We start from the raw sequence: 9,912 nt of genomic DNA, 5'->3' as shown, positions 1-9,912 counted from the left end.
TGATGAGGGTAATAATTGCGATAAGACTCACGTGACGTCAACTGCACCAGGGTGACGCATCACGCCTCTGTCAACTTGATGAATCACCCGGTCAACACGGACCGGAACGCTTGTCGAGGTACATTAACACCCTGCTCAGACTCGATCCCCCCACGCCAAACCAACGACAATATCAAACGCTACCAAAAGTACGATCCTGCTCCCTACGGGCAGGCACATAATACAATGATAATTCTCACTATAAAAACTCTCGCGCATGAGAGGGAAAGGGGAGAACCGAGCGAAAGAAACCCCCTGTGACCATCCACTAACTTGATCGTTAGAGGGGTCGGGTCGAGCTCCCCGACCCGACCTTTGTGCAGGTGATCATCGGAAGTCATCCACTAAACGCCCAGGTGAGGAGTCCTCCCCCGGTGGAAACGGCTACCCCGCTCCGATCAGACCCACGCAATCGGTCGCCTCAATAGTCTCGAGAAACTTCTCAGGGTGATCCCCTATCATCCGGATCCGAACTAAGCCGCGACGGCCCGAGGCCATGGCTCGAAGTTGTTTACACTAACTAACAGTGTGCAACGGCGAAATCGTGTGATTCATATTCTTCAAGCGACATTATCGGACGCATTTGAACCGTTTTGTAGCCGTATTTTCGTGGTGTGTGATTTTTTGATACTTCATCCATGCTTCCATATGGCACATTCTTCCATATGTTTCCCTTAGCAGAGTTCATATAAATCTACCAACGAATTGCGTGCTCTAAGTTCATACGATTCCGCTGAGACCAAAAGTGAAACGATTGGGTTGTCTCATTCATACTCAACCCTTTCGCTCATGGATTCTCCAGAACCTTGATTTGGTTCACCACCCCTTTCTCCAGGCCCACGGATTTGATTTGGTTGGACGGATCAACCAAAGCGCACTCTTTCTTTCAAAGCCGTCTTTTAAAGGAAAAGGGTGTCGTCTGAGTGTTCCCCGTGCAAATAAATCGTGTACCAGAGGGATACTTCACTTCTTGTCAACTCTATAAGGCTACAGTGTCCTGCTCAGTCTAACAATTCGTCCAGAGACTTGCTTCCATGGTTGGTATGACCTATGAAGTCTGGTGCCGCTGCAAGAAATGTCTTGTGAGAGAAGCTCTACTTCGTTTTCTTTCCCAACAACCCTATATTACTCCCTCTGTCGTCGCAGCGCTGGTTGAGACTATATAAGTATCACGAGCACTGAGAACATTGCTCCCATCTTCATCGGACAGTGCTTGATATAGCACCATCCGATTACAACCACAAGGCATTTGGCAATGGCAGGAATTATCCAAGCGATCCAACAGCAGCAGCAGCGGCAAGTAGAAGGTGATAGCCTCCGCTTGCTGCTGGCGGCGCTCGCGGTGGCTTTGGCGGTGTCGACCTACCTGACGTGGTTCTGGGCGCTCACGCGGCGGCTGAACGGCCCCAAGGTGTGGCCATTTTTGGGCAGCCTTCCGGGTCTCGTCGCCTTCCGGATTCGTGAGAGGCAACGACAAATCCTTTATGAGTGTATCAGGTACACCATGAACTGGTCCAGCGAGGAAACACGATACCTCTGTTGTATTATTTGGTCGCCGCGTCGGCCCCCACAGCCAAGATTAGCCCTTACCAAGTGCCCTGGTTCTATAATGGCGCTAAGCGCTCGGTCCCTATGAAAACTGATGAGGTGGCGTAATGTGACGGCGTTGGCGAGGAACGCGGGTGGCTACTACCTGTGTCTCCTGCCGTAGCTGAGGCACAGGATTCGTCCCCTAAATGGCGTTAGCGTGCTATATATGCGCACATTATGTTTTATCGCTCTTTCTCGCGCCTCCCAGTGTGGCTTCTTCATCTCCGACGACCGCCCATTTAGCGTTTCCCCGTGTCCACTCCCTGTTCAACGCGGAGCAGGAGTCCTCCGCCTCCTCCTCGTTCGATCCGTAAAACCATAGCTATCTTTTTTAGGGTTCTTGTTTGTTCCTTCCCGATACTCCGCCGCCGGGAGCCGATCCCTCCGTAGCTCCCAATACCTTGCAGTCTTCAGGTACTGCGACTCATCGACGTTTTCGTTTCGGTTCTCGCAGGAGCTTTTACTAAGCGTGCGGCGGTCGGTCACTTCGGCTATCTCTTCTCTTTTCTTCTTTGGTTCATGACGGAGTAAATAGATCGTGTGGGTTTCTAGGAATAGGTTTTCCTTGAGTTGGCTTTGCATCATCATTTGGGCGGAAGGCGTCGGGTTTGATTCTTCCATTTCTCGATGAAATGAAGCAACAGAGATAAACCAAAACCCCCACTCGTCTTGCGGAATGAGTTCCCATTCTCTACATTTAGCCGGTCGGGTTAGGGCATTGCCTGCACCCCCGAACAGCTTCACTCACCCCTATCTTTTTGTTCGCTGTCTCTCATTTCTTTTGTCGCTTCTCCATAAAAATGCGCTAAGCTTGTCGTCAGTGTTTTTCTCTCACTCTCTGATGGATTAGTTTGCTTTAGACTGAATTTACTTTATTCATGAATCTAAAAATTTGATATTGGCAATCTGAAACTTCGTTCTTTGTCAAAAATATCTCGTACAATTTCTTTTAGTATCTCACATGTGCTAATGATTATAGGTTGATTGAACCATACACATTTATGTTGTTCCTGATCTACTGAATCTAGATGATTAGCTCCCTGTGTTGTTGTTTGAATTTGGTAAATATGTGCCTAGTTTATGTGACTGATACCTGTTTTGCAACTTCTGATACTGTTCTGCTGATTTCTAATGCATTGTGAGGTGCATGATTGTATGCTCCACTGTTTGTGCAAGAAAACCGTAGCACAAGAAATTTTATCTTGGTAGACGTAACATCATAATGCATTCCTATCTATCCTACTAATTCCTCTGTTTACTGAGTATTTGGTACACTCCATTGCAGTGGTCCATACCATGCATTTTTTATTAATTACCAATCACTTTCGGGGCATATCATAGTGAACCTGTTAACCTTTTTGTCCATCTGTCGGGAAGTTTTTTGAAACTATATTAATCAATAACTACCCTAAGCTATTGAGCATTGCTGTGACTCAACTGCAGAGAATAAGATGTATTAAAGATTTAATTGGGTTCTGATTAAAGTTATCGACCAATGAAAATAAAGTTCATATCTAAGAAAATCTTAGGAGATAACTTTTATTAGAGTGAATCTCATAATTATCTTTTCTTAGACCTTTTGTTTTTGTCTATATAATGATAGGACCTTCTAAGAATTTGATGATCACATAATCACATCGGAGATCTCTTCTACCACATCTCTGATTGGTTTCTACTCCATCGATCATAGTGGTCTTATGAAAAGTAAAAAGAGAAGAGAAAGGCCTAGCTTCTTCTTGTGCAGATCTATTGTGTAGAGCTTTACAACGATCGAGGTATCTGATTTGATAATGGCATAAAAAGGTACACATCCTATTCTCAATTTATGGTAATTTAAATTTCAATCATGGCTTAATTGTATTCTACATGATGAAATGGATTTCAATTCGATTCAATAATGATATTCAAAGATCTAATAGATTGTCTTATATTTATAGGGATGACAATTGTCGATAACATATGAACTTTATTATTGCATGTAAAGCTCAAAATTTTGGGTATGAATATAAATGAATCATTTGTAGGATAATTTATTTTTTAATTCTCTTTTCTGTTAGTTTGGTCCATTTAAGATTCACTACAACACAAATAAGAATGAGTAAAATAAGAATGAGTAAAATTGAAATGAGCTGACTAGTATATGTATTTAGGAAGAATAAGGATTTAAGTAGAAATGATATCATAAAGTTCTAACTATTACTCAATGAGTGAGTAACAAGAAAAGAAAGTTAAAACATAATCCACGAAGTAAATCATCTGAGTTTGAAAATAATATACCAACTCATGAAAAGGAAAGCATTCATAATAAATTGCCACTTCTATGGCAAGAAAGAATATGTGAAGGACTATAAGTTTTGGCTTGAAAAGAAATATATAAACTTTATATTTCTATGTTTTGAATCAAATATTACAAAAGTCTTTTATATTATTTAGTAGATTGACTCTAGTGTTTCAACTTATATCACCAATAATTTGGAAAGATTCTACTTAACTCGGAAACCAAAAAAGCATGAAAGATTTGTAGTTACAAGGAATTGTCTTAAGACAAAAACCATAGTAGTGATCACTTATCGCCTACTTCTAGAGATGATTCATCTGATGAATCTTGAGGATGTATGCTATTTTTCTATAATTTGAGAAATTTAGTTTCTTCATGTAGAATTTATGGGTTAAAATATTATTTTTCTTTTTGTTATGATAAACTCAAAATATTTATGATTTAAGAAAAAATAATTTTAAAATTCTATATAGTGGTTTGTATAGAATTAATTTGAATCTTGAGTTTGTAAGGACATTAATGACCTTGCAATTAAATGTTAGAATAAAACGTAGATTCATTAATAAACTCATTGAGATTTTATATACTTATATCTACGAACCACTTTGTGTTCCCTATGTTGTGGAGAAAAGTATTTTATTATCTTTATAGATGATCCGTCGAGATATGAATATATATATCTAATAAATGAAAGGTCATATATTGTTAACATTCATTAAGTGTACATAAATGAAGTTAAGAGACAATTAGATATAATTGTCTAATCCAATGAGGATGATGAATTTTATGATAGATATAATGAATCAGGCCTGGTATCGATTTATTGTCATAATCATAGATGAGAATAGTTTAATATGCTAATAAAAGATTTCTAGAAAATGATGAATTCAGTGAGAGTGAAAATTTTTGAAAATTTAATCTTGATATTAAGGTGATACAAGTTGATGCTCCTTTATTATTTCCTATTCGAGAAGTTGTTCCTCAAATCATTGAATAATTTGATGAAGATGAATAATAAAATAATATTGATGAACTCGCATATTGTATTGATATTGTTAATGAATTTGTCAATTAACCACAATCGATAGTTTCGAGAAGATCTCACATGGAAAGAATATGTTTTATTTCTGATAATTATGTTATATATCTACATAAATTATATTATGATATATGAATCAGAAGGGATCCATTATCGTTTTAACAAACTATGGAAAGTAACAATTCTAAGAATGGTTTAATGACATGAAAGAAGAGTCAGAATCAATGAACGAGAATGGTGTATATGAACTCATCGAATTGCCTAATAATGATAAAAGAATCAGATGTTGGGTCTTTAAGATTAAACATAACTCAAAAGGCAATATTGAACGATACAAAACCAGATTTATGGTCAAAGATTTTTCTCAATTACAATAGATAGATATGAAAATAACTTTTCTGAATGAGATGTTTAGATGAAAAAATTTATAAAGAACAACTTGAAGGATTCGTAGAGAAGGGAAAAGAACATTTGACTTGCAAACTTAAAAAATATATTTATAGTCTTAAATAAGCTTCTATACAGTGATATATAAAATTTTATTATATCATTATTTATTTCAGATTTAGAGAAAATATTGTTGATCATTGTATATATCTAAAGGTTAGTGGGATCAAGTTTATTATATTTGTATTGTATGTTGATGATATTTCGTCACTAGTAGTGATTTTGGTTTATTGTATGAAACTAAGAAATTTCTCACTAGAAACCTTAAGATAGTTGAGATGAATGAAACAATTCATATTATTGGCATAAATGTACCTAGGGTGGATATCAAGGATTGTTAGGATTATCTCAGAAAAAGATATATTGATCGAGTCTTGAAGAGATTTACTATGCAACCTTGTTCAGTAAATGATATACCTAAACCAAAGGTGTAAATTTTAGTCAAAGCTATTGTTCTAAAAATAACTTGAAAAAAAATAAAAAATCCTTATACGTGAACAGTTGAAAATTTATTATATACTCAAGCCTTTACTAGATCAGATATTAGCTTTGTAATTGGACTGCTAGGTAGATATTAGAATTATCCAGGAATAAAATGTTAGAAGACTGAAAAAAAAAGAGATATATGTTAGCTAGAGGGTAATTCATTAGAAAAGTATAAAGTAATTTATTATTGCATTATCGACAATGGAAACTGAATTTGTGAAATGGTTTGAGATTAATAATCAAGTTTTGTGACTGCGGAATTTTATCTCAAGACTTGGTATGATTGACTTAATTGCTAAGCCTCTGAAAATATTTTGTAATAATATACTAGCAGTTTTTTCTTTACGAATGACAAGTAACTTAGCGGTTCTATGTATATCGAGATAAAGTACTTGGTGGTTAGAGACATAGTTTAATTTTTTCTTTAAGAGTACTATTAGGTAGATAGTAGAATTATCGAAGAATGAAATGTTGGAAGGCTACAAAAAAAAAAGATATATGTTAGCTAGAGGGGTAATTCATTAAAAAAGTATAAAACAATCTATTATTGTATTATCGACAATGAAAACTGAATTTGTAAAATGCTTTAAAGCTATTAATTAAGTTTTGTGGTTGCGGAATTTCATCTTAGGACTTAGCATGATTGACTCAATTGTAAAATCGCTGAAGATATTTTGTGATAATATAATAACAGTTTTTTCTCTAAGAATAACAAGTAACTTAGCAATTCTATGCATACTGAGATAAAGTACTTTAACGATTGTTGATTCATTCACCAAGGCCTTATAACCTAAGGTGTTTAATAAATGTTCTTAGAATAAGGTTTGTGAGCAATCTAGTAAAGGTATGGTGATGCATGTTTAAGTAGACATTGTAATTAACATTTGCTGCTTATGTAATTGAGGCTATTTATTTTTGCTATCATGTTTATATTTATGTATGTACATATTATTGTTGAATATGATAATGAGATTGTTTTAACAAGATAAAATAATATAGGTTATTATAGACTATATTAGGAAAGACTAATCGTACTGTGATATATAGAAGGAAATATGATATTAATGAAATACAAGCATTGTGACTCATATTGATAGTTGACCCTAATATAGTATTATTATAATTATTGGACTTATTGACTTATTTTGGAAAATTTGTAATCACGGAAAAAATATTTTTCAAAATTTTAGAATCTATATCGTAACTTTGAACCCTTTGTTTTATATGTTAATCAGTTAATAAGTCAAGTGGTAGAATGTTAGGTTTTGTGGCTCAATTAACTTGGGATAAAATATATTAAAGATCTAAATGGATTTTGATTAAGGTTATTGGCCATTAAAAGGGAAGCCCATATCTTAAGAAATACTTGGGAGAGTATCTTGATGTGAGGGACTCTGTTAATTATCTTTTCCTAAAACCTGTATTCTCGTCTATATAATGACAGAACCTCCTGGGGATCTGATGATCATATAATCACATTTGAGATCTCTTCTCTCACCTCCCTGATTGGTCTGTCCTCAATTATAGTGGTCTCATGGAAAGCAAGCAAAGAGGAGAAGAGCCTAGCTTTTTTCGATATAGATCTATGGTATGGATAATGATATAGAAAGGTACACATCCTATTCCCGATCTATGTAACGTAATTTAGATTTCAATCTTGACTTAATTGTATTCCACATGATAGTTTAATCTTACAGGTGGTAGTTGGTGTTTCATTCTGCTAGAAAGAGAAACAGAGGTAGTGTTGTCTTAGAAAGAGAAATAGAGGTGAAGAAGCTGGTGGTGGAGTTGGAGGGGTCAATTAAGAACTCTCCATTGGGTCCAGTTGCACATGGCTCCAAGAAGGCAGAAGAAGGTACTCCATTATCCATCATCAGTTCTGCTGTTGTTGGGGCACTGATTTCGTTTTCTGCTCGATTACCTTATTACCTGAATGATTCAGGTGGGGATGATGCGGATAGATGCTGCGATTGATGCACTGCTCCCTTATGGTTTCTCCAAGGAAACAATCTGCTCGACTGTCAAAAAACTTCTGAAGGTACGATCCCTCTTCTCTGTTCATTTTCTATTCACTCTCTTATTAGTATTTTAAAGTGTATTACAGCTACTGTGCTTGGAAACTGTTAGGTTTATGATGATGCTGCTGCTTGGCACATTATCGAAGAAGATACTTACAGGCTGGTCATTGAGACCATCCTGGAAGAGCAAGAAGAAAAGGCGAGAGAGGTACTTCCTTTGACCTCTGGCATTTTCATGCATCTCTCTTGTCGTGGTTTTTTATCATGCTCTGCGTTATGCTAGTCGATTGTTGTACTACCTATATTAGCAATCTTATTTGTTCCAGCACATGACATACTGTACTGAACTATGAGTGGCAAATATAATGGGTATGTGCAACATGTGTGTTATAGTTAGTTGCTAGTAACGGCCTGCAGTGTCACTTATGTAGTGTAGTGGAATCTGTTTCTTGTATCTTCATGAACAAATCACCTTTAAAGAATCAATACCTACTTCATCACATGCTTAATATCACAGGTTCATTTCACCTTGGTATCTTCAATCAACAGTCAAAAGAAATTCCTCCAACTAAAGTCTGATCTTTAAATTTCATCTATTCAAGTTATTCAATTAGGTTACGATTTGATCTGCAAGAGTTCCAACAAAAAAACTATGTGGTCATTTGCGTTTGTATAATAAAACTGATATGCAAGATTTGGAAATGAATTCTGATTGATTGCTACAAGGAAAACATTGGCCTGTTAACCCTATCCAATTTATCGTTGAAGGTGGGTTCAGCAGATATTTTAAATTTTCAAAAGAAGATATTTATTTCTTTGCGATAGAACTCATGCAGTATGTTTCCTTCATCAAGTTGTAAACATAAACATCGATGTTAAATATATTAAGCCTTTATATCGTACATGTTCACAAAAGTTCAGTTGATTATGATCATCTGAGAGTGATATCTGTTTACAACTGGAAAGGTTGCTTTTTTTTGGGTACCATTTTGAGTTTGTTTGTCTTCGAAGCATTGCCTTGTGCCAGATTGGTTTTTGTGTATTCAAACTGCTACCGTATGCAGTTTATTTGTCTTCGGCAGATGCATTCATTGTGGCCTAATTATGTTATGGCAAATGGTAACATGTAGTGGTTGCGTAAGTATGCAATTTGTATTAGTTCCTGTGTGTTGAATCTCAGTTGCTCTATAATTTTATTCTTGACCGCAATTATCCATGACGAATGCTTCAGGAGCAAAGAGCTAATGAAGAAGCCAAGGCCTCAGAAGGTCCTAGCCTAGTTGCCGAGGCTAACTTACTTAATTCTTCATTAGGTATGTTGATAGTTTTTGTTCTAAATTTTAGTGTAATTTTGTTTTCGCATACAGTCTGACCATGTTGACTACAATTGCTTTGCATATATGCAATCCGTAAAACTGGAAGGACATTTCATATGTACAGACCTCGACTGCAGCAGGAAGCAGAGCGTGAGTGGCGAGGGCCAGTCAGCTTTGGCAGTCCGAGAGTGTGACCCACGGCAGTTGGAGTCAGGCTCAGGTTCTCATCAAACTCCAAGACCTAGGAGGACTCCCTGTTACGGCTGGATAAGCGAAGACGAAGACGAAGACGTACCACAGGAGAGGGCCGTCGAAGGTGAACGCCCGCAACGTGCAAGGAAGCGGCCCAGTGGATGGGATGTGAAGCCCTCTCACATGTGAATGTTGCCAGGAAAATTAGATATGTGATTCGACTGTACGCACCATTTCTCTGTATACAGGATTTCTTGGTGTCCTTTGGATGTAATGTGTCTTCTGCCAAACGTTCTAAGGAGTTGCATAATGAGTTTGTTTTCTGAAATAGGAATTACTCTCATTCGTGCTGCCGCTGCTGCTGCTCTCTCTCTCTCTCTCTCTCTCTCTGCTTTCCTGTTGACCGTCAAAATAATTTGGCTATTGTGAACTTGAGCTTGATTCGAATTCGATTTAAATCATATGATGATTGGGACCCTAATAGATTGTCGAGCATCGCGGCTCGAC

General features: G+C 36.9%; 1 protein-coding gene across 1 annotated transcript; it reads left to right on the top strand.

Moving 5' to 3' along the window:
• Positions 1–1,248: 1,248 nt before the first annotated feature.
• On the top strand, positions 1,249–9,707 carry LOC103990200 (uncharacterized). Its single transcript, XM_009409271.3, has 8 exons — positions 1,249–2,043; positions 3,233–3,432; positions 7,324–7,489; positions 7,577–7,734; positions 7,822–7,917; positions 8,007–8,105; positions 9,129–9,210; positions 9,338–9,707. Exons 4-8 carry the CDS (start codon positions 7,711–7,713, stop codon positions 9,592–9,594), a joined length of 558 nt encoding a protein of 185 aa, XP_009407546.1. The 5' UTR covers positions 1,249–2,043; positions 3,233–3,432; positions 7,324–7,489; positions 7,577–7,710; the 3' UTR covers positions 9,595–9,707.
• Positions 9,708–9,912: the final 205 nt, after the last annotated feature.

Source organism: Musa acuminata, chromosome BXJ3-6 (genome assembly GCF_036884655.1).
Source record: "Musa acuminata AAA Group cultivar baxijiao chromosome BXJ3-6, Cavendish_Baxijiao_AAA, whole genome shotgun sequence".
Lineage (NCBI taxonomy): Eukaryota > Viridiplantae > Streptophyta > Magnoliopsida > Zingiberales > Musaceae > Musa > Musa acuminata.
Note: the sequence above shows the minus strand (reverse complement) of the source record. Positions and strands in the feature narration are given on the sequence as shown.

Excerpts from the sequence above, each read along its gene's own strand:
- LOC103990200 (XM_009409271.3), top strand. The coding sequence starts at position 7,711 with ATGGCTCCAAGAAGGCAGAAGAAG. Across the intron at positions 7,735-7,821 it reads CTCCAAGAAGGCAGAAGAAG|GTGGGGATGATGCGGATAGA; the intron begins GTACTCCATTAT and ends TGAATGATTCAG. Across the intron at positions 7,918-8,006 it reads CTGTCAAAAAACTTCTGAAG|GTTTATGATGATGCTGCTGC; the intron begins GTACGATCCCTC and ends GGAAACTGTTAG.